Raw genomic sequence first — 25,437 nt, forward strand, 5'->3', positions numbered from 1 at the left:
ACTAAAAATAAAGAGGGGCTTAAAAAGTGTAAATTTTGAGTCTTAAAAAGGTTTAAGTAGGCTGGCATGATAGTTCACGCCTCTAATCCCAGCACTTTGGGAGGCCAAGGCAGGAGGACCACTTGAGCCCAGGAGCTGGAGACCAGCCTGGGCAACATAGTGAGATTTTGTCTCTTATAAAAAATAATTAATTTAAAAAACAAGCCGGGCGTGGTAGCTCATCCCTGTAATCCCAGCACTTTGGGAAGCTGAGGCAGGAAGATCACTTGAGGCCAGGAGTTTGAGACCAGCCTGGCCAACATGGTGAAGCCCCATCACTACTAAAAAAGAAAAAAAAAAATTAGCGAGGCGTGGTGGCGCGCACCTGTAATCCCATCTACTTGGGAGGCTGAGGCAGGTGAATTGCTTGAACCCTGGAGGCAGAGGTTGTAGTGAGCCAAGATGGTGCCACTGTACTGCAGCCTGGGTGACAGAGTGAGATTCTGTTTCAAAAAGACAAACAAATAAATAATTTAAAAAAGTGAAAAAGGAAACGCTCAAGGGCCTATGAGAATCTGTCACCTCCTTCCATACATATCGAATGAACATTTTCCAATCCATAACAGAAAGATACAGGTGGGAACCATGGATCCCTTCCTGTAGAATATTCTTGTCCATAGACATTTCAGGCCTCCTTGGAACAATAGTGCCATCTAAGTAAGCTCTGCCCTTTGAGTTTAACCCTGGAAATAAAAGTGTAGGTAGGTTTGGCAGTGAGACTGACATCAGACTTAGAACCAGGCTCCCTGCTTTCCTAGACAGTGTCTGGTACCCTGAAGAGTCCCACCCCTGGGGCATTCCCTGTGCAGCCAGAAATGGGAAGAGGGGTGCTTTCCCCCTTACCTTCTGTGGGATGGAGAAATGGGGTCTCCAAATACACCACCTTAGCTTCAACAAAGACTTTGACCCAGAATATTCTCTATTCTTTCCTGGCATCTGCTGCTGCCCCTGGCTGGCCTCATTGCCATGGAAACAGAAGGGGAGGATTGTTTTGGACTGGCTCAGCAATTCCCATGCACTTGCCTCCTAGAAGGCAAGCACAGAAGGCAAGGGGATGTTATCGCAGAAGGATTCGCCAGATCCTTGATTTTCAACTTTGAATCACTATGATGTATCTATTCCACTTTATGTAGAAAGAAGTATAAAAATCTTGGAAAATTCCTGCTGCTTCCATGGCTCTTTGATGTTTGTCAAAAAGTATGCTCTCCTGGCTGTCAGGTTGGCTGCACAGCTTCCTGTTCTGCCCTTATTTTTTTTTTTTTCCTCTTCATTTAGCATTAATAATGCACTTATATTTTTATGGATGAACATAGTCACATACTTGTGATCTTTTCAGGTTTTATTATGAAAATATTAAATGCCAGCCTGGGCGACATAGTGGACCCTGTCTCCAAAATTTTGTTTTGTTTTCTTTGAGACAGGGTCTTACTTGGTCACCCAAGATGGAGTACAGTGGCACGATCTCAGCCCACTGTAGGCTCAACCTCCTGGGTTCAAGCAATCGTCCCACCTCAGCCCCCCAAGTAGCTGGGACTACAGGAATGCACTACCACACCCAGCTAAGTTTTTGTAGAGACAGGGTCTCACCCTGTTGCACAGGCTGGTCTAGGACTTCCAAACTCAAGCAATCCTCCCATCTCAGCCTCCCGAAGTGCTGGGATTACAGACATAAGTCACTGTGCCTGGCCCACATTTTTTTTTTTTTTTGGTGATTAGACAGGCGCTGTGGTGCACACCTGCAAAGATCGTGCCATTGCCCTCTAGCCTGGGCAACAGAGTGAAATCCTGTCTCTTAAAAAATTTTTTTTATAAGTTTATTTTTCTTATTTTTTATTTTTAAATTTTTTTTTTACTTGCTTCTTAACTGCTTCTTCAGCATTAAAAAAATTTTTTTTTTCTTTTTTTAAAGAAAATAGGCTGGGTGCAGTGACTCACACCTGCAATTCCAGCACTTTGGGAGGCCAAGGCAGAAGGATCGCTTGAGTTCAAGAGTTCAAGGCCAGCCTGAGCAAAATCGGGACACCCTGTCTCTATTTTAAATTAAAAAAAGAAAATATTAAATAAGTCATAATGTTTATGTAACAGGTAAAAATGAATATAAATGTTCAATAAATTATAAAGAAGAAAGAAGTTCCCTTGTGATCACACTTCCTACCCCATGATGGTTTGCATTTTGCAAAGTTCTTCATCCATAGACACACAGGTATTGGTGTTGTTGCCATGATTATAACAATCCCTTTTGCTGGCTGCCTTGTATCCTGTCCCATCAAGGACCATGTGTTTTGAGGCAATTGATCTGTCCTGCTCCTTCCCAGTGCCAAGCTTGGTGTGCACCAAGCATGCGGTGCTTGCCAGAGGAAAGTGAAGATGCTATTTAGTTCAAGGCTCCAGGAAGGTGATTTGGGAGGTGGGGCAAGTCTTGAATGGAGAGACAGAGAGGGCAATCTTTGTGCCAGGAGGAAAGGAGAGGCTGTGGGGACCTGGGTGTGGCCCTCCGAGCCTCTGTGGTTGATCTCCACTGCCTGTCCCATAGCCTCTGGTCCTCTTCTGCCTTCTCTTTGGGAGCTTTCAGCCTGGATCCTTCTTACAGTGAACCCTAGGAAACCACTCTAGGCACCCATCCTAGGGGTGATGCTTTTGACCACCCACTGGTGCCAGATGTGCCTGTCCTTGGGGACAGACAGGTGGATAGGGACTGTGGGTTGCAGCCACCCAGAGCTCTCACCAGCTGGAGGAGCAGCACTGCCTCTGGGGCGGTTCAGGTCATTCAGGTGGAACGTCCAGATCTCTTTTCCCAAACAACATATGCCAGGGAATCATAAACTACCAAACATTGTGAGTGGCTGGCTATCATCCAATTCTGAAAGTAAAACTTCCTACTTTAGTAGCAGAAACCAAAATTGGGTGTGAGAGGATCACCATTAGGTGCCAATACCACTTCAAGTGGAAGCCCCACCTTCTCTGGCTTCCGGCAAAAGTATGCATGCGTCTCTTTTTAGTTTACAAGCACTTGGATGTATATTACCTTAATTCCCAAATTGACTCTGCAAAGTGAGGCAGTATTCCTTATTTTGAAGATTGATATGGTTTGGCTGTGTCTCCACCCAAATCTCATCTTGTAATTCCCATAATCCCCACCACGTGTCATGGGAGGGACCCAGTGGGAGGTAATTGAATCATGGGGACCATTACCCCCATGCTGCTGTTCTCATGATAATGGGTGAGTTGTCACGAGATCTGATGATTTTATAAGGGGCTTTTCCTCCTTTTGCTCAGTACTTATCCTTGCTGCTGCCACGTGAAGGACGTGTTTGCTTCTCCTTCTGCCATGATTGTAAGTTTCCTGAGGCCTCCCTAGCCATGATGAGCTGTGAGTCAGTTACATCTCTTTCCTTTATAAATCACCCAGTCTCCGGTATGTCTTTATTAGCAGTGTGAGAATGGACTAATATAAATATGAATACCCAGACTTAGGATTAAGACTTTGGTCTGGGTGCGGTTGCTCACGCCTGTAATCCCAGCACTTTGGGAGGTTGAGGCGGGTGGATCATGAGGTCAGGGGATCAAGACCATCCTGGCTAACACGGTGAAACCCCGTCTCTACTAAAAATACAAAAAAATAAATTAGCCGGGTGTGGTGGTGGGCGCCTGTAGTCCCAGCTACTCAGGAAGCTGAGGCAGAAGAACAGTGTGAACCCAGGAGGTGGAGCTTGCAGTGAGCAGAGATCACGCCACTGCACTCCAGCCTGGGCAACAGAGTGAGACTCTGTCTTAAAAAACAAACAAAAAAAAGGAATAAGACTTTGACTATACAAAATTCAACATTGCTTTCCATGTATTTTTCCCACACTACCTACTTTACGAAGGGCAGTGATGAGTCAAACTGTGTCATGGGGTGAGAGGCCCTGAACCACATAATAACGAGAACAACTGAAGAAAGTGGGGCCTGTAATCCCAATGACTCAGGAGTCTGAGGCTGGAGGATTGCCTGAGGCCAGGAGTTTGAGACCAGTCTGGGCAACGTAGCAAAACCCGAATAAAGAAATTAGCTGGGCATGGTGGCATGTGCCTGTAGTATTAGCTATTCAGGAGGTTGAGGCTGGATGATCAAATTCCTTGAGCCTAGGAGTTCCAGGCTGCAGTGAGCCATGACTGCACCACTGCATTCCAGCCTGGCAACAGAGTGGGACCCCAACTCAAATATGGAAGTAGGAATGATTCACCAGTGGAAGGTGTGAAAGTTGCCAGAATCAAAATGGAGTCACTGTGTTAAAAACAAACAAACAGCCTAGGCATGGTGGCTCACTGCTGTAATCCCAGCACTTTGGGAGGCCGAGGTGGGTGAATTACCTGAGGTCAGGAGTTCGAGACCAGACTGGCCAACATGGTGAAAACCCATCTCTACCAAAAATACAAAAATTAGCTGGGCATGGTGGCACATGCCTGTAGTCCCAGCTACTAGGGAGGCTGAGGCAGGAGAATCACTTCAACCTGGGAGGCAGAGGTTGCAGTGAGCCGAGAGTGTGCCACTGCATTCCAGTCTGCAACACAGCAAGACTCCGTCTCAAAAAAACAAAACAAAACAAAAACGAATAAACAAACAAAGCCAGAAGGCCATGAAGAGAGGGTTCTTATGCATAAATGCCTGATAACAAAAACTATCATAAAAGATGCTACAAAAACCAAAATCTTACTTGGGCCATTGTAACCTTAACACACACAAAAATTCTTCAAGGACATCTGCTCAGCAACTGCCTGTTCAGCCTCAGACTGCTGCCATCCTTGTTATTGATCCTTGTAGCCAAGGATAATTATCTCAAAACAATATGTAATCCTCCTTATTTTTCCTTTAAAAACCTTTGTCTTTCTTCCCTTCCTGAATATGCAGTTTACTGTGGCACGTGTATTCCCATTGCAATGCTCTATTGCTGAATAAATATTTTATTTTAGAGACAGCCTCTCTCTGTTTTTTCAGGTTGACGCAGGGAAGACAGTGGGGACCCGATGACTCTCTTCAGTTACATGGAAGATAAATTATGTGGTGGCTGGGTGCAGTAGGTCACGCCTGTAATCCCTGCACTTTAGGAGGCCAAGGCAGGTAGATTGTTTGAGCCCAGTGGTTCAAGACCAGCCTGGGCAACATGGTGAAAACCTGTCTCTACAAAAAATAGAAAAATTAACTGGGTGCAGTGGCATGCACCTATGGTCCCAGCTACTCAGGGGCTAAGGCGGGAGGATTGTTTAAGCTGGGAGGTCAAGGTTGCAGTGAGCGGAGATTGAGCCACTGCACTCCATCCTGGGAAACAGAGTGAGATCCTGTCTCAAAAATAAATAAATAAGATAAATTATTCTCTGGGGTACCAAAGGCATAATTAATGAGGTTAAGACAAAGGAAAGCAAAGTTGAGATATGTATGTGTGTGTGTGTGTGTATCTTAAATATACATACCTAATATATATACATCTCCCTATGTATAATACATATGTATATATCTCCCTATATAAATAAAATAAACACTTAAAACTTCCTGAAACGTAATTACTTGAGTGACTGGTGAGTTTTTTTTAATCGCTGAAGGTATTCAAATAAAGGTTGACTGTTACAGAAGACATTCAAGTAAAATGATTTTTTTTTTTTTTTTGGAGACAGAGTCTTGTTCTGTCGGCCAGGCTGGAGTGCAGTGGCATGATCTTGGCTCACTGCAACCTCCGCCTCCTGGGCTCAAGCAGTTCTCCTGCCTCAGCCTCCTGAGTAGCTGGGATTACAGGCATGTGCCACCATGCCCGATTAAATTTGTATTTTTTTTTTTTTAGTAGAGACAGGGTTTCACCATGTTGGCCAGGATGGTCTCAAACTCCTGACCTCAGGTAATCCGCCCGCCTTGGCCTCCCAAAGTGCTAGGATTACAGGTGTGAGCCACCGCACCCGGCCATAAAATGACTTTTAGGATATGTTTTGAGGCCAGGCACGGTGGCTCACGCCTGTAATCCCAGCACTTTGGGAAGCTGAGGCAGGCGGATCACCTGAGGTCAGGAGTTTGAGACCAGCCTGACCAACATGGAGAAATCCCATCTCCACTAAAAATACAAAACTAGCCTGGCGTGGTAGTGCATGCCTGTAATCCCAACTACTCGGGAGGCTGAGGCAGGAGAATCACTTGAATCCGGGAGGCAGAGGTTGCAGTGAGCTGAGATTGCGCCATTGCACTCCAGTCTGGGCAACAAGAGCGAAACTGTCTCAAAAAAAAAAAAAAGGGCATGTTTTGACCCTGAAATTCTATGAAAATTCTATGGTAAGTTGAAGCTGAACATCAAGTATGGCAACAGGGAATGCTGAGGGATCACAGGAAGGGTGCGGTGGCTTGCGCCTGTAATCCCAGCACTTTGGGAGGCCAAGGCAGGTGGATCATCTGAGGTCAGGAGTTCGAGACCAGACTGGCCAACATGGTGAAACCCTGTCTCCACTAAAAATACAAAAATTAGCTGGGCATGGTGGCGGGCACCTGTAGTCCAGCTACTAGGGAGGCTGAGGCAGGAGAATCACTTGAACCTGGGAGGCAGAGGTTGCAGTGAGCCGAGATCGTGCCACTGTATTCCAGTCTGCAACAGAGCAAGACTCCATCTCAAAACAAAAACAGAAACAAATAAACAAACAAAGTCAGAAGACCATGAAGAGAGGGTTCTTATGCATAAATGCCTGATAACAAAAACTATCATAAGACTCTACAAAAACCAAAACCTTACTTGGGCCATTGTAACTTTAACACACAAAATAATGGTCCACAGGCTGGGCCCGGTGACTCACACCAGTAATCCCAGCACTTTGGGAGGCTGAGGCTGTCATATCACTTGAGGTCAGGGGTTCAAGACCAGCCTGGCCAACATGGTGAAACCCTGTCTCTACTAAAAATACAAAAATTAGCTGGGTGTGTTGGTGGGCGACTATAGTCCCAGCTACTTGGGAGGCTGAGGCAGGAGAATCATTTGAACCTGGGAGGTGGAGGTTGCAGTGAGCTGAGATTACGCCACTGAACTCCAGCCTGGGCGACAGGGGAAGACTCCGTCTCAAAAAAAAAAAAAAAAAAAAAAAGGTCCATGAAGCACTTTCAGACCCAGTGCCTAGACCTAGTGTCATCCTGGAAATTGCCACAGCCCTTTCCTTTCCCCACTTGGAGCCTATCACTGCCTCTTAGACAGCCCACTGCTGGACGAGACTCAGCTGTCCTCCCCCACTCCTCTCTCCAGAAAACTCCACTGCCATGAGCATGGAGGGAAACAGCCTTGCCCCCCAGGACCACAGCCCTGTAGAGTTCTCGTGGATGTGCACAACTCAAGCAGGCTCTCCCCACAGCCTATGCCACTTTTTATAACTGACTTTTAAAAAAGTGATCAGCAAAGTGAAGCAGCTGAAGATGTGCTGAGTCCCACTGGTGTTTGAAGGATGCTGGCTGGGGCTTGGGAGAGGATGAGTATTTTTGGGGAGAAACAAGGATGATTTGGGGCTGCCTGGATTTGGCGGGCCAGGCCAAATAGAAGTGAGTCACGCAGGCTGCTGGTAAATACAGAGCAGACAAATAGGGTTCTCTAAACAGCATGCAGGGGCCATGGATTTGGAGGTTTGTAATAAGACATTGCACAAAAGCAGGGAGGTTAAACTGATGGTAGAAACAATTAGGAATCTACTTGTACCCCTCTGCTGTAACGTGGTGTAGTAATATTGGCCCAGTGCCAGGAAGGGAGGGGAGAAATTCTCAATTCAAATGCTTCGGCTGCTCCTTCAAGATGAATTTGGTTTTTTAATCCACTCAATGTCTTGGGAGCTCTAAATCTGTCTTATATAAGTGACGTGTTGTCTGCAGTTGAGAGCATCAGATCAGTGCTGGAAGAGCATTATACATTGAAAAGCTGTATCAATGTAAGGCATTATTATTACTCTGTCACTCAAGTGGAGGGATGTCCTGTGGGATGGAAAATTGAGGCAATTAAGGCAAATATTCAACAAATATGTGTCAAATGACTTGTTACATATTTCTTAAAAATCTATGCAAAAATATGCAATATACTTACTGAGAATATTTATGTGAGGTTAGAGGCAGAATAACTCATAGAATTTTAGAAAGGGGGTTCATAACCATCTATGGAGGGTAGACTTGAAGATCTCAAGGAAATCATGGCTCCTCTCAGAAAAGTGCACAAAACCCATATTTACAAAGTTACACAACATTTTTATTTATTTATTTAAAACAAAAAACAAAAAAACAGACAGGGTCCGGGAGGCTGAGGCAGGAGAATCGCTTGAACTTGGGAGTTGGAGGTTGTAGTGAGCTGAGATCATGCCACTTCCCTCCAGCCTGGGTGATACAGCAAGACTCTGTCTCAAAAAAAGAAAAAAAAAAGAAAAATAGAGACAGGGGCTCACTGTTGCCCAGGCTGGTCTTATCTCAAAATCCTGACCTCAAGCAATCCTCCTGCCTCAGCCTTCCAAAGTGCTAGGATTAGAGGTGCTCAGTCGGAATTTTTAAATATATATATATACACACACACACACACACACATATATATATGTGCATTGTAAATTAATTTCCTTCACACATTCAGAACATTTATAAAGACTTTACAAAGAACTGCCTCTCAGGCTGGGTGCAATGGCTCATACCTGAAATCCCAGCACTGTGGGAGGCTGAGGAGAGTGGATTGCTTGAGCCCAGGAGTTTGAGACCAGTCTGGGCAACATGGAGAAACCCCATCTCCACTAAAATAAATACAAAAATGGCCAGGCGCAGTGGTTCACGCCTGTAATCCTAGCACTTTGGGAGGCCGAGGCAGGCAGATCATGAGGTCAGGAGATCAAGACCATCCTGGTCAACATGGTGAAACCCCGTCTCTACTAAAAATGCAAAAATTAGCTGGATGTGGTGGTGTGTGCCTGTAATCCCAGCTACTCGAGAGGCTGAGGCACGAGAATTGCTTGAACCTAGAAGGTGGAGGTTGCAGTGAGCCGAGATCGCACCACTGTACTCCAGCCTGGTGACAGAATGAGACTCTGTCTCAAAAAAAAAAAAAAAAAAAAAAATTAGCCAGTTGTGGTGGCATGCTCCTGTAGTCCCAGCTACTAGGGAAGCTGAGGCGGGAGAATCACCTGAGCCTGGGGAGGTTGAGGCTGCGGTGAAGTGTGATCACACAAGACCCTGTCTCAAACAAACAACCCCCCAAAATAATGCATCTCCAAGTCTCTTTTTTTTGTTTGTTTTTGAGGCAAAAGTCAATAGCCAATATTTGTAATCCCCAAGCTTGAAACTATCCAAATGTTCAATGGAATGGAAATATACAAATTTAGGCATAGGCTGCTCTGCCTACATAGTAGCTATTCTTTATTCCTTCACTTTCTTAATAAACTTGCTTTCACTACAAAAAAAAAAAAAAAATTTAGGCATATTCACACAACGAAACCCTATGCAGCAGTAATAATTAACACCTATAAACACATGAGAAAATATAAATTTCACAAACATGTTGACTGAAAAACACAAAAGAATATATGCTCTATAATTCCACTTACTACAACAATCAAAACAAATCTATGGTATTAAAAGTCAGGACAGGCCGGGTGCAGTGGCTCACACCTGCAATCCCAGCACTCTGGGAGGCCAGGCAGGTAGATTGCCTGAGGTCAGGAGTTTGAGACCAGCCTGGCCAACATGGTGAAATCCTGTCTCTAGTAAAAATACGAAAATTAGCCAGACATGGTGGTGGGTGCCTGCAATCCCAGCTACTCAGGAGGCTGAAGCAGAAGAATCACTTGAACCCGGGAGGCAGAGGTTGCAGTGAGCTGAGATCATGCCACTGCACCCCAGCCTGGGCCATGCACCCCCCAGCCTGGGCGACAAGAGCAAAACTCCATCTAAAAAAAAAAAAACAAAAAACGTTGGGATAACAATTATCCTCGGCAAAGTAAGTATTGACTAGAATGGGGCAGGCTTCTGGGATGCATTAGTTTTAGTTTGTGAAAACTAATTGAGCTATAAAATTGTAATCTGTATACATTTGGATTTTTGGTATGTATGTTATACTTTAATTAGAAAATCGTTTAAAAAGAATGGAGCTTTTCAGTCCCTGTAAACAGCACTAAAATAAATCCAAACTATATAAAATAAAATAAAATTCTAATGCTGCTCAAAGTATATTATTAGGTTGGTGCAAAAGTAATTGTGGTTGTTGCCACTGAAAGTAATGGCAAAAACAAACAAACAAAAAATGTAGGTGCCATTTGGCTTTTAAAAATGTGTAATTGTGACACAGTGCTTCACATGGTGTGTAGGGAGAACTCTAACCATGCTTTTCCTCATTCTCACAGCACAACAATCATCAATGCAGAAGATTTCTGTGACCAAATGTTGGGGGTGGTTTCCCCACACACCAAGCAGTGGACACCAGCCGGGTGTCCTTTAATTCATTTCTGACACTGTCTACCCAGAGATGGTGTCAGATCCCACAGGTGGAGGGTTCAGTCCCCAAGACTGCCCACCCCCCAAACACCGGTCACAAGTCCAGGCCTCTGGAACTGACTGGCTTCAAGTTGGGGTTCCCGTGACCCCCTCTTTGAGTTTAATTAATTTGGTGGAGTGGCTCACAGAACTCATGGAAACACATTTACCAGTTTATTAGCAGCCAGGTGTGGTGGCCCTTGCCTGTAATCCCAGCTACTTGGGAGGCGGAGGTTGCAGTGAGCCAAGATTGTGCCACTGCACTCCAGCCTGGGCGACAGAGTGAGATTCCATCTCAAAAAAATAAATGAAAAATTAAAAATTAAAAAAATGCATGAAAAAAACAACAAAAAAGGAATTAGATGAAGAGACATGTGGGGTGAGGTATGGGGGAATGGACACAGAGCTTCCAAGCCCTCCGTGGGTGAGGGGGTGGGGGGCGCCACCCTCCAGGAACCTCCCCGCGTCCAGGTATCAGGAAGCTCCCTGAACCGTCCTCATGGGTTTTTATGGAAGCTTCAAGACCTCAGCATTCCTTCCCCCAGGATATAGGGAGAACCTCTCTGGGGAGGATCTTAAGACCCACAATCTGAAAGCCTGAAAAAGATCAGAGTCCTGCCTTGGGGCAGGTGAAAGGAGGGCAGGAGAAGGAGAGATTCTGTTTCCCGAGGCCTAACACACACCCAATATTACAACAAAAGAACTAACAGGGGCTATGGGAGTTATAAGCCTGGAACTGTGGATGAAAACCAATGTCTACCATAATACCATATGTGGTATAGTAGACATCTGTTATTTTTGTCTGCCCTGTCTACATTCTCTCTTACCTGTTAAGAAGCCTCAGATTTCCTTGGGAAACCACTTGTATTAGTTTCCTATTGCTGCTGTAACAAATTAGCAACAACTTAGTGGTTTAGTTAAAACACAAATTTATTCTTACAGTTCTGTAGTTTAGCAGTCTGACACAAGTTTTGCTGGGCTAAAAATCAAGGTATGGGCAGGCCTGTTTTCCTTTCTGGAGGTTCTAGAAGAAAATCCGCTTCCTTGCCTCTTCGCTGCTAGAGGCCACCTAGACTCGTCAGTCTGTGATCTCTCCCTCCATCTTCAATGCCAGCAATGTTGCATGTGCCTGACCATTCCCCCACTCCTATCTCTAACACGTCTCTCTCTCCCTCTTCCATTTTTAATGGCACCTGTGATTACATTGGGCCCTCCCAAAATTTCAAGGTACTCTCCCCATTTTTTGCTTTGTCCTTTTTTTCTTCTAAAATCTCCCTATTTTAGTGTCAGCTGATTAGCACTCTTAATTCCCCTTTGCCACATGACATGCCAAATTCACAGGTTCTGAAGGCCTGCCTGAAAGTGATACCAACAGAAGCAGAAAAGGATGGAGAGACCAAATCTCATGACTTTGTTACAGCTCTTCGATTTGACTGTAGTGAAACCAGAAATGTCTCTGGGCTTTTCATTTACATGAACCTTCTCCTCTTAAGTCAGTTTGAGTTGGGGTTCCCAAACTTGCAATTGAGAGTCTTGATTGTTATATATGACAGCATGTGTTATGTTTGATGTTGAATAAATTTAAGTTATTTTTGTTTTATTTTAATGGCAATAAGTACATACTAAAGTAATGATGAGTATGAGAAAATCAAGAGACACATCAAACTTCAACTTCCAGTAATGGCAGAAAAGGTCATTTGGACCACTCTCCTATCAAAGAAAACTGAGAAAGTTGGAGATCACGCCACTGCACTCCACCCTGGGTGACAGAGTGAGTCTCTGACTCAAAAAAAAAAAAAAAAAAAAAAAGAAATCCATACTGAAGACACATCAAAATGATATTGCAGAGTCAGCCGGGCATGATACAATGGTCACAGTAGGGGATCCTGACTTTGTTCAGTGGCAGTGGTGCAGTTCAATGCAATGATGGCAGGGCTGTGCTTCCAGCAGAGCAGCAGTGGGGGTGGGCACTGGGAGCTTCCTGATCTATGGGCAGCATCCTCTCCTCTTTGGCTCATCCAGCCTTCCTGACATTACTATAGCCAACCCCTTCCACCAAATCCCTTTTTGCTTGAAATATCTGGAGTTATTTCTGTCTTTTTTTTTTTTTTAAGTGAATGCTGACTGATTGGAATACTACAAAAAAGTTACATTCCCAAAATAAGGAGTTAATTGGATATTAAAAACGTGAAATCAGAAATAAAAAATTCAATTGAAAGGCTAGAAAAGAATGTTGATGAAATCACCCTGAAAGTAGGGAAAAACAAAATAAAAAAATAAAACAAGGGCATGGCAGCAAGCATCTATAGTTCAAAATACTTGGGAGGCCGAGGTGGGAGGATTGCTTGAGCCCAGGAGTTTGAGGCTGCAACGAGCTATGATTGCTTCACTGCATTCCAGCCTGGGTGACAGAGCGAGACCCCCCTTTCTCTCAAAAATAAATATGGCCAGGAGTGGTGGCTCACACCTGTAATCCCAGCACTCTGGGAGACCGAGTCAGGCAGATTGCTTGAGCTCAGGAGTTCAAAACCGGCTTAGGCAACGTGGCAAAGCCTTGCCCCTACAAAAAATAAAATTAAATTAAAAATTAAAAAAAGAAATTAAAAAATACATAAAACAAAAACCCGGCCAGGCATGGTGGCTCACGCCTGTAATCCCAGCACTTTGGGAGGCTGAGGTGGGTGTATTACGAGGTCAGGAGTTCGAGACCAGCCTGGCCAACATGGTGAAACCCAATCTCTACTAAAAATACAAAAATTAGCTGGGTGTGGTGGCGTGGGCCTATAATCCCAGCTACTCGGGAGGCTGAGGCAGGAGAATTGCTTGAACCCAGGAGGTGGAGGTTGAATGAGCCAAGATCATGCCACCGCACTCTAGCCTGGGTGACAGAGCAAGACTCCATCTGGGAAAAACAGAAAACAAAAAACCCAACAACATCATAAGTGCTCAAAATTTATAGTAAATTGTAACAATATTATGTAACAATATCATGACGTAAACCACTTATTCTCATGTTATCATATAAATACCATGTGGTGCTGAGAGCCCGGTTCCTGCCTGGCATTTGAACGTGATGTACATGTATTGCAGCAATATACTGGTTAGTACAATTTCAAGAGAGCTGAGAAGTGTCAATTTAACGAAAACTAGAGGAAGATTATACTCTTTTAACTAACGACATTGACAAGAACATTAAATATATTTGTGACTAGATAAGCTTTATTCGAATGCCTGCATAAAAATAAGCTGATGTCAAACAGGAAGAGGTTTTTCCAAAGGCTTAAAATTTATTAAACAGGCTGGGTGTGGTGGCTCACGCCTGTAATCCCAGCACTTTGGGAGGCTGAGGCGGGTGGATCACTTGAGGTCAGGAGTTCAAGACCAGCCTAGCCAACATGGTGAAACTCTGTCTCTACAAAAATAAAAAATTAGCCAGGCATGATGGTGGATGCCTGTAATACCAGCTACTAGGGAGGCTGAGACAGGAGAATCATTTGAACCCAAGAGGCGGAGGTTACAGTGAGCTGAGATCATGCTATTGCACTCCAGCCTGGGCGACAGAAAGAGACTCCGTCTCAGGGAAAAAAAAAAGTATTAAACAATAGAACTTTGTGCATCTCTTTAATCTGTCTCTGACCTCAGTTGACTGACACATAATTGTTAGTAGTCTGCCCTCACTAATCATTTTCACCACATACAGATCTCATATCTTTGGGCGACACTTCCCATGTCTCTGGAAATCTTTTAAATTGCTTTCAGTTACAACAGAAGGGCAAGGTTTTCATCTGGTCATACTCTACTCCATCAGAAGCAAAACCACCTCCCTTAATTATCTTGTTTAAATTGTGGTTGTTTGCAAACAAAGAACTTATTGTTAACGTACAAAAAGTATAGTATAATCTCTATGCTATAACAGTAAGTCCATTTTCATTAAATAATTATTTTGATTTTTATTATCTCTCTACAAAGACACTACGAAAATACCTGTAAAAGCATCGAAACGGTACTTTAAAATCCTGAACTGATAAGATACATCTTCTATGATTTACAAGAGTAAAATGTTAAATTCTACAAGTTAGAATTTCTGAATTGATTTTGACAGGAATTTACTAGAAGGAACCAGAACATCAAAGCTTACAGATTTTCTATTCATCCCCAATTAAGTTTCTGAAAAGCTACACATGTGTTGACAAGCACAGTCCACTCAGTTACTTGATGCTGCCACTAACGGTAGACTACTCTGAAGGGCAGAGGTCTATATGCTGGAAATACCCAGCCTTCCAGGCAACTGCTCAAAGTGTTCTCCTCTTATTTTTTCCCTTACGTGTCAAATAGAAGTACAAATGTACACATAGTAAAAAATGTAAATACTACAGAAAGATCTAAAATAATAAGTACATATCCTTTTTCCCATACCACAGCAAATCTGATGTTTTCAAAATCCTCAAATAGTCACATGAGTAACTCACAAACTAAAGTCAACCTTGGAGTCTCTTTATCTGAAAATTATTTTCAGGCCTTTGGAATGGTGTTGATTGTCTCATATATTACCTCTGTTACAGAGGAAAGTCATGCAGTCTTCTTCTCAAAAAAAAAAAAAAAAAAAAAGTTTAAAGCAACATGCACATACTGTTCAGAGACAGCAAAGTCCAGACAGCATCGCAGAGTCCACTGGATCTAATCATGGCTCCAGAGAGTCCCTGGTATCATCCCTGAAATTAAGGAAGCACACTTACTAACAAGCCATTTTCAAAAGTAAGAAAACTTAATCAAAAAAGAGAAAGTTTTCTCTTAATCAAAATGAGGTCATCTGATTCTTATAATCTCAACACTTTGGGAGGCCAAGGCAGGAGTTGCAGCGAGCCACGACGGCACCACTGGTGACAGAGTGAGACCCTGTTTCATAAAAATAAAACAACAACAATAACAACCAAAAGAAATTGGGGTCATCTGGTCATTATTTAATAGAAGGATATCTTTTATCTAACATTGTACAAAAGGGCACAAGCCACATAGTCCCAGACAGTCAAAACTAGATCAAACCTTTACTAGAGAACAAAGGGAAGGTGAGGTGGCAAGGGACTAAGGATGGAGAAAGGAAATTCCTTGAGAAATTCCAGCCCCAGTCATGAGAAAGCAGGTGCGCTTACCCCCTGGCTGAGCAGGAAAGACTGACAGAAACACTGGGCGCAGGAGCTCAGCCGAGTCCCGCCTCAATGCCCCGGATCCTCCGGGCCAGTTGCACATCCTTTGGGAAGAGAGTAACTCGGCCGGCATGTAAGGCGAGGAGATAGGCATCTTCAAAGAGATGAACTAGAAATGCTTCTGCTGCCTGGAGACAGAAAGAGAAAAAAAGATGGACACAGATGAAGGGGCATAGGCTGCTTTTTCTTGCAGACCCGCTAAACTTAATCTCTGAGGGCACAAAGGACTGTAGAAAACTGTTCACAGAATGAGACCGAACTTTGCCAGGGAATTCTGCTGTCACCACACAGAATCCAGCCTCCAAACCCTCAGGGGTTACCTTGTTGTTCTTTTCCAGGAGGTCAGATTCAGCATGTGACACTCCAGTCAGCCTTGGAGAATTCTAGGCTGCCTCTTTCTCCCACTCAGCCCTCACCCAATTGTGCCTTGGTGCCTTCTTACCTCTTGTAGGGCCAATAGGGCCTGGGCTTGCCAATTGAAGTCCACACCACGAGTGAATTTAACACATATTTCTCTTGCCTGTGAAGGAGTGGGGATGGGGAGGAGTAGGAGTAGGGAGTAACAGAAGAGAGATTCAAGGGACAATGATGCTCTCCATGAGTTCCAGTGAATCCCCCTTTCCATTATGTTTTCCTGGCCCTTAATCTTAGGACCCAATTAGGAGCAGGTGTTGACTCCTGGGAGCTTAGGAACTGGCGGATCTCTTACTGGTGATGGGGAAATCACCAGTAACTGGGTGATGGGAAGCAATCTCCCAGGATAGCAAAAGGGATCCAAGGGTGGACAAATGAGAGAGTTCCTATTTATATAGTCAAAAACTACAGTTTTAAAAAGGTAGTAGGGGTTAGAAATCAATTCCATAAAGAAGTACAAGGTGCTCTTGGAGGGCTCATGTTTTCAGAAAAGATTCCCCTACCAGGTTACAAAAGAGATCCCTTGGTCATTTAGGTAAGAGACAGTAGGGTCCCTAATATCTGGGAAAATTTTTAAAAGGAGGGTGGTATAGGGGTTGGTGGGAAGCTCCCAGAGCTCACCAGGCGGCTGAAGGGGTACTTCCTTATCAAGAGGTGTGTGCTCTTCTGAAGCTTTCGGATCTCCTTTAGCCAAGCTTGTCTCCGCCGACCATGTTGACGGGAGGAAGGGCCTGAGCAAAAGAAAGGTAAGTTCAGTGGAAAATAGGTGATGCCTCACAGCTTGGCTGAGTCAGGTAAGCTGTCAAATCACTAAACTATATCTACGTGCCTACACTCCACAGAGCAGGGATTTTTGTCTTTTTATTAGGTTGGTGCAAAAGTCATTGCAGTTATGGCAAAAACCACAATTACTTTTGCATCAACCTGATATATAGTTATTTTGCTGCTATCTTCAGCAACTAGAAAACGGCAAATAGGTGCTAAATAAATATTTTGTTAAATGAATGAGTGAATGATCCTCTGCATTTGATTTTAAATGCTAAATCTTCCATGAAGCCTTTCCTGAATCCTGATCCCTTCCAAACAGATGGGTGACCGTCCTCCTCTGGGCTTTGCAGGACTTTGTACAAGTCTTAGATCTTTCTCACCTAGATTGTAAGCTCAATTATTTTGTTTTTCGATTTCTTATTTGTTTTTTACAGCTGGAAAGAATCTGAGGGACTAGTACAATTCTCTTGTCTTGATTATCCTGAGGCCCAGTGAGGTGAAGACAGTTGGTCAGCCCTCATTAGTGGCCAAGCTGTGTAAGGAATGGCCTAACTCAGTGCCAGTGTCAGGCACCTGGGCTGTGAAGTCAGAGTCTTTGGCTCAAATCCTGGTTCCAACAATAACAAAAAAGAAAATAACCTTAAAAATATTCCCAAAAATAGAAATAAAAAAAGTCAAATTCTCTAATCAGAAATTAAAAACCCATGAATATAAAAACCAGTTTCTTCTAACTAACCCTGTGTTGAAGAGGAAACTTAATTGAAATTAGACTATTTAGAAATGAATAACAATAAAAAGCCCATACCCCAAAATCTATGAGATACAGCCAAAATAGTACTAGAGGAAAATGCATAGCCTTAAAGTGTACCTATTAGAAAACAAGAACATTAAAAGATATCTGAGCTAAGCATTCAAATTAAGTATTAGAGAGTTATTAAAGTAAACCACAACAAGATAGAACAAAAGAAATATTAGATAATAAGTTAGTGAAAATGAAAGTTAAAGAAAAAACAGCACAGTTGCTCCATAATTACAACCAAGGACCAAGATGAGTGAACCTCCGATAAGTTGAACAAACAAACAAAATACAAAAATAACATTTTGAAGGATAAAATTGTTTCAGAAATGTTATTCAAGATCCAGCCAAGGAAAGAGACTCTACACCAAGTTCAACAGAAGGCATTTAATACAATAAACTAATCACAAAGTGTTAGAAGAGCTGCAAGAGCAAGTGGGGAAGGTGAGACAATCCAGAGACGGCCTGTGCCAGGCAGCCGGCAGAGAAGATCATCCCTGGGTGAGGCTAGGGAACATAAGCCAATAAAACAGGGCAGTGTCCAGGAGACTGGTGACATTTAAAAGAGGGAGGACCCATACCCAGGAGACAAGCTACTGACACCTCCCTCCCTCCCCACCACCAGTTGGCAATCCAGTCACTGGAGGCAGTCTTTACTAAACAGACATAGGGCTGGGTGCGGTGGCTTATGCCTGTAATCCAGCACTTTGGAAGGCCAAGGTGGGTGAATCACCTGAGGTCAGGAGTTCGAGACCAGCCTGACTAACATGGAGAAACCCATCTCTACTAAAAATACAAAAATTAGCTGGGCGGGGTGGCGGGCACCTGTAATCCCAGCTACTTGGAAGGCTGAGGCAGGAGAATCGCTTGAACCCAGGAGGTGGAGGCTGCAGTGGGCTGAGCTTGCATCGTTGTACTCCAGCCTGGGCAACAAGAGCAAGACTCCGTCACAAACAAAAATAAATAAATAAAATAAAAAAATAAACAAGACATAGCATTCACAGAAAATGTGAAGATGAACACAACTAAAGATCACCCAACAATTTAAGAAGGCCAATACCATGAAAGAAAGGAACCAAACTCAACAAACAAAATAACCAATACCAGACGAAATTGAGTTAATAGAGAAAAGAGATAGAAACCTCGAGAGAAAAATGGATAACAATCTCAGAGAGGTAACAGAGATATGAAATCCATGAACCAAGGACAAGTGGTTCTGAAAAGTAACCAATTAGAGAGATCATGGAAAAGAACTGGGATCAAAAATTTAGTAGTTGGGTCTTGAAATGCCAACATGAAGAAATGGAATTTAATCCTAACGTAAGAAGAAGCCAGGGAAGAGTTTTAAGCAGAATAGAGATGTTGAAGGTCACTCCAGCTGCTGTGTAAGGAAAGAAGTGGAAAGGGACAGAGTGGAAGTGGATTAGCAGCTGATTAGGGGGCTCTCACAGTTGCTCTTGAGAGACGCTGGTGGCTTGGACTAGGGTAGTGGGAGCAGAGATGGTGAAAATGGAGTGATTAAGGAGCAGTTTGGAAGTAGAATTATCTGGACTTGCATTTGTATTGGAGATGGTGGTCTCCCAGGCTTGTGGTTTGAACAACTGGGTGGGTAGTTGTGCCATTTACTGAAATGGGCAAACTGAGGATGAAGGGGCTGGAGGGGAGTAACCAGAAGTTCAGTTCTGGGTGTGTTAAGTTTAACATAACCATGAGCCTTCAGATAGAAAGGCAGTTAGATATAGGTATCTGGGGTTAGAGGAGAGATCCAGGTATACATAAATTTGAGAGCTGTCAATGTAAATCTCGGTGGGATTTAGAGCCACTGAGGAGATGAGACCATCTAGGGAGGGAGTAGAAAGGAAAAGAATGTCAAGGAAGTCCAACATCAAGGAGCAGAGGGAGGCAGCACAAGCAGTAAAGAACACTAAGCAGAACTGCCAGAGTGCACAGTGGCATGGAAGCCAAGGGAACAGAATGCTTCAAGGAGAAAGAGGCCCACTGCGTCAAATGCTTCTGAGACACAGTAAGAACACAGACCCGCCTACTGGATTTGGCACTACAAAAGGTGCTGGTGACCCTGACAGGAGTAGTTCAAGCAAATTAGAAGTGGGATTCTGGTTGTGGGGAGTCAGATTGGAGTGGGTTGTAGGGTCACTAGGAAGTGAGGAATCAGACGCAATGTATGTGGACCTAATAAGTCTGGCTATTTTAAAAGGAGAGCTATGAAGGGAAATAGAGAGAAATGGGAGGTATAGGGAAGTGAGAATGTGGGGTCAAGGAAACACCCCTGCCCTTTCTCTTAAGATCATAAATATGGTTGGGAGCGGTGGCTCACACCTGTAATCCCAGCACTCTGGGAGGCCAAGGCAGGAGGATCACTTGAGGTTGGCAGTTGGAGACCAGCCTGACCAACATGGTGAAACCCCATCTCTACTAAAAATACAAAATTAGCCAGATGTGGTGGCGCATGCCTGTAATTCTAGCTACTCGGAAGGCTGAGGCAGGAGAATCACTTGAACCCAAGATGTGGAGGTTGCGGTAAGCCGAGATCACCGTTGCTCTCTAGACTGGGCAACAAGAGGGAAACTCTGCCTCAAAAAAAAAAAAAAAAAAAAAAAAAAAAAAAAAAAAAGATCATAAATACTAGAGCACATGTGCCAATGCCAGTGTTAAGTGTCTGGATTTACCTAAGCACAGGTAGAAAGCTCCTTTGTAGGTGAAAGAAGGATATGACCAAGACCCCATGTAGAAGGAGGAAGAGCTTTGATAGGAAGGGGGACACCTAGTCAAGGCCATCATTGGCTAAGAGTAGGGGGAATGGAGCTGTAGGAAGTCGAGGAAGGAGAAAAAGGTATGAAATAGTCATGGGGAGAATGGAAAAGCAAGAATTCCAGACAAAGGGCAGGCACGATGGCTTTTCTTTGTAGAGACAAAACAATTTGTCTCTACAAAAAAGCTTTAAAAATAGTCAAGCATGGTGGTGCACGTGTCATCCTAGCTATTCGGGAGGCTGAAGCAAGAGGATTGCATGAGCCCAGGAGGTCAAGGCCGCAATGAGCCAAGATAGCACCACTGCACTACAGCCTGGACGACAGAGTGAGACTCCGTCTCTAAAACTGAAGAAAGAATACCAGACAAAGGTGGTAGGACTGCCAAGAAGTGTTGACTGCCCATTTGAGATAAACTTTCCATTTGATCAGGAGTAGAAGGATGCTTCTACCTTGGAAAGCAACAGCAAACATCATACTTCATATTCCTGTTAAAATTACAAATAAGACAAAGATGGCCAAAACACCACTCTTAGTGAGTCTCAGGGCCTTACTAATACCATACAATAAGAAATAAAATGTTTAGAGACAAAAATGAAAGATTCTAAAGTTATGTGCAGATGACATAATAGTCTACTTAAAAATTTCAATTGAAGCAACTAAAAGAGACTAGGATGAACGAGAAGTCAGCAAGTTGGCTGGATGCAAAGGTTAAATGCTTGTGTTTTGGGAAAGAAAAAAAATCCCATCCGCAACAGCAACATCTAGAAACAACCTACTCCAGCCTAGGCAACATGGCAAAACCCCATCTCTACTAAAAATACAAAAAATTAGCCGGCATGGTGGCATATGCCTGTAGTTTCAGCTACTCGGGAAGCTGAGGTGGGAGAATCACCTGAGCCTGGGAAGTTGAGGCTGCAGTGAGCCCTGATGGCATCACTGCACTCCAGCCTGGGCGATAGGTCTCAAAAAAACCACAAAAAACCAAAAAGCCTATAGGCACAGTGGCTCATGCCTGTAATCCCAGCACTTTGGGAGGCCCAGGCAGGAGGATCACTTGAGGATCACCAAGAGTTTGAGACGAGCCTGGGTAACATAGTGAGACCGAGTCTCTACAAAAAACAATGAAACAGACAAACTCTACAATACACTTCCCATCTTCTTCCTAGCTATGCAGCAAGAGTTAAGAGATAAGTAAAGCAGCTGTTGCCACCGTGTACCACACAGGCATCTGCCTCCTCCTGCCCTTGGGTCTCCCATCCACCAGCCTACCACACAGACAATGAAGACACAGACTTTGGCCCCTCTTTCCCCGGACACAAGCTCTGGAACGTAACAGCGTGAGCAGCGCAGAAGGCCTCGGTTCGAGGCCTAACAGCCTGTCCCGGAAGGGGAAAAAAAACCTGAAAGACACCTCCTAAGAGGACTCCTGTTTGAAATCGTCACCGAAAGCAGTCAATACTTGTGCAATCTAAAAATGCACAAACACAGAGGATTGGAAATCCCGTGTCCGCCAGAACAAGTTGTGTGACTCTGCTCAAGCTCCCTGGCTTGTGCCTTGGCTTTCTCATTAGCTGTAAAATGGGCACGATATGAAGCTGAGATAACGCACGAACAGTGGGACGCAATGCCTGGTTGGCGGTGGGCGCTGGGTAACCGCTAGTCCTAACAAGAAGACGGCGTTAGGAGCCAAGTGGCTGCGCCGGTCCCTTCCCGCTTTCGGAACCGCTTGCTCCAGTCCCTCGCAGGGCTGCCACCGCCCGTGCCCGGAGCGGATGCCAGACGGCGGAACCGCGTTGTCCCCCAGCAGGGAAGGCCACGGGATCGGGATTCGGGAGATCCGGGCTCCGCCTGCGAGCCTCGGTTTTCTCCTCTACGAGATGGGCCGCGGCCAGTTACCTAAGGAGGGGCCCCGCCGGGAGGGGCCGGGGGTCGGGCTCGGGCTGCGCCTCCTCGGGGCCTCGGGCTTGCGGCTCCGGCGGCGCGGGCCCATGGCACGCCGCGGAGGGTGCCGGCGCCCGGCCCCACGGCTCCTGCTCGGGCGGCCGGGTCCGGGGGCGAAAGGCTGGCTTCTGGGGAGCCCAGAGAACGCTGGGCCGCGAGCCTCACAGGAGCCGGTGCTTGGCCGCAGTCCGCGCCGCTCGCGTTCAAATCGCTCGCTCCGCCCACTTCACCGCCGGCGTTTTTTAAAACCCGAATCCAGCGACTTCCAGTGGCTGACTCTGGAACGCCCCTTACGTAGAGCGACTGCAGGTAGGGCCAATGAGAGTATGAACAAATAGCGGCGATGATAGGAGGACAGGGGCGACTGATGGTAAAATCAACCAATAGACACCTAAAGAAGTAAGAGGGGGCGGGAAATTCTCCTGCCCCCTGCTTGCCAATCTGGGTGCTGGTGTTTGCGGGACCGTACTGACGTCCTCAGGTGCCCTCCAGTCAAAACACTGAAGCTCAGTTCGGAACGTAGATGGTGTGTTTGTAGCACGTGCTTTTCTAGACAAGTCACTTTCCTTAAACATTTTATGCTTTGCCCTAGCAACGCAGAGACGGCTTTTAAAGACGAGGAAACAGACCCACAGAGAATGTGACAACCCCATGTCGTGTCTGCGACCCTTCCAGGAATTATCCACAAATACACTCAGAAGCCAGTTCAACTGCTGATCCTTGGGGTCGCGGGGACGGCGGGATCGGCGGAGCTTGGGTTCCGGCAGAGCAGGCCTCGGCACTATAGCAACGCAATCGTCCCAGAAAAACGCTCTCTTCCCTTTGTTGGGGATAATAAAAATTCAAGTCCTGTCCCAGTATGTAGAGTAAGGGGAATTTTAATTTTCTAAATTTTATTTCTTGCATTTTCTAAATGTAGTACAGTGAACATGTAATCAGGAAAAAAGTTAGTTATAAAATTAGTGATTTCATGGAACCCTTGTGCATTGCTGGTGGGAGTGTAAAATGCTGCGGCTGCTGTGAAAAATAGTATTGGTGGTTCCTCAAAAAATCAAAAATAGAATTAACAGATGATCCAGTAATTCCACTTCTGGCTAAATATCCAAAAGAATTTAAATATAGCCAGGGACTTGAACAGATATTCTCACACCCGTGTTGATAGCGGCATTCTTCACAACAGCCCGAAGGCAGAAACAGCCTGAATGCCCATCAACAGATGTATGGATAAACAAAATGGGGCGTATACCACAATGGGAATTCTGACACCTGCTGCAACATAGATGAACCTTGAGGACGTTATGCTAAGTGAAATAAGGCAGTCCACCAAGGGACAAATGCTGGGCCGGGGTGCGGTGGCTCACACCTGTAATCCCAGCACTTTGGGAGGCCGAGCTGTTCGGATCCCTTGAGTTTGAATCCAACCTGGCCAACATGGCGAAACCCCATCTTGCTGAGTGTGGTGGCTCACGCCTGTAATCCCAGCACTTTGGGAGGCCGAGGCCGGCGGATCACCCGAGGTCAGGAGTTCAAGACCAGCCTGGCCAACATGGCGATACCCCGTCTCTATTAAAAATACAAAAACTAGCCAGGTGTTGTGGCGCACACCTGTAATCCCAGCTACTCGGGAGGCTGAGGCAGAACTGCTTGAACCCGAAAGGCGGAGGTTGCAACGAGCTGAGATTGTGCTACTGCACTCCAGCCTAGGTGACAAGAGCGAGACTCTGTCTCCAAAAAAAAAAAAAAAAAAAAAAAACCACAAAACAAAAGAGAAAAAGAAGAAAGAAGAAACCCCACCTCTAACAAAGATACAAAAAAAAAAAAAAAAATTAGCCTGGGCATGGAGGTGCACACCTGTTGCCCCAGCTATTCAGGAGGCTGAGGTGGGAGGATCACTCCAAGTCCAGGAAATTGAGGCTGAACTGAGCCATGATTGTGCCACTGCACTCCAGCCTGGGCCACAGAGTGAGACCTGTCTCAAAAAAAAAAAAAGGACAAGGCTGGGAGTGGTGGCTCATGCCTGTATAATCCCAGCACTTTGGGAGGCTGAGGCCAGTGGATCATGAGATCAGGAGATTGAGACCATCCTGGCTAACATGGTGAAAACCCACCTCTACTAAAAATACAAAAAATTAGCAGGGGGTGGTGGCACGCATCTGTAGTCCCAGCTACTCGGGAGGCTGAGGCAGGAGAATTGCTTGAACCTGGGAGCAGGAGGTTGCAGTGAGCTGAGATTGTGCCACTGCATTCCAGCCTGGGCAACAGAGCAAGACTGTCTCAAAAAAAAAAAAAAAAAAAAAAAAAAAAAAAGGGACAAATATTGTATGAGGTACCTGCAATAATTGAACTCAGAGACAGAAAGTAAAATGGTGGTTGCCAGTGAGTGGGGGAGGAATGGGGAGTTAGTATTTAATAGGTGGAGAGTTTTAGTTTGAGAAGATGAAAAATTCTGGATATGGATGGTGGTGATGGTTGCACAACACTATGAATGTGCTTAATGCCACTAACTGTACACTTAAAACTGGTTAAAATGGTAAATTCTATGTTTTGTGCATGTGTGTATATACATATATACACACACACACACACACGTTTCCCCCCACCCCCCCAACAGGGTCTTGCATTATTGCCTAGGCTGGAGTATAGTGGTGCAGTCAGAGCTAACTGCAGCCTTGAACTGCTGGACTCATGCAGTCCTCCCACTTCAGCCTCCTGAGTAGCTGGGACTAATAGGAATGCACCATCACGCTTGGCTAATTTTTTAAAAAACATTTTGTAGGCTGGGTGCAGTGGCTCAGGTCTGTTATCCCAGCACTTTGGAAGGCTGAGGTAGGTGGATCACTTGTGGTCAGGAGTTGAGGTCAGAGACCAGTCTGGCCAACATGGTGAGATCCTATCTCTACTAAAAATACAAAAATTAGCCGGGCATGGTGGTGTGTGCCTGTAGACCCAACTACTCAGGAGGCTGTAGCAGGAGAATCGCTTGAACCCAGGAGGAGGAGGTTGCAGGGAGCCAAGATCATG

At 44.9% G+C, this 25,437-nt stretch overlaps 2 protein-coding genes across 2 annotated transcripts in view; both read right to left on the minus strand.

The window, feature by feature from the left end:
• Positions 1-25,437, minus strand: part of MAPRE3 (microtubule associated protein RP/EB family member 3) — a 420,985-nt gene that overhangs the window by 223,350 nt on the left and 172,198 nt on the right. The window lies entirely within an intron of this gene.
• CENPA (centromere protein A) lies at positions 14,447-24,186 on the minus strand. Its single transcript, XM_050753862.1, has 5 exons — positions 22,372-24,186; positions 16,762-16,871; positions 16,169-16,246; positions 15,673-15,854; positions 14,447-15,234 (listed from the first exon to the last, which is right to left on the minus strand). The coding sequence occupies exons 1-4, from the start codon at positions 22,463-22,465 to the stop codon at positions 15,720-15,722; spliced, it is 417 nt and encodes a 138-aa protein (XP_050609819.1). The 5' UTR covers positions 22,466-24,186; the 3' UTR covers positions 14,447-15,234; positions 15,673-15,719.

The sequence above is a fragment of the Macaca thibetana genome, chromosome 13, assembly GCF_024542745.1.
Source record: "Macaca thibetana thibetana isolate TM-01 chromosome 13, ASM2454274v1, whole genome shotgun sequence".
NCBI lineage: Eukaryota > Metazoa > Chordata > Mammalia > Primates > Cercopithecidae > Macaca > Macaca thibetana.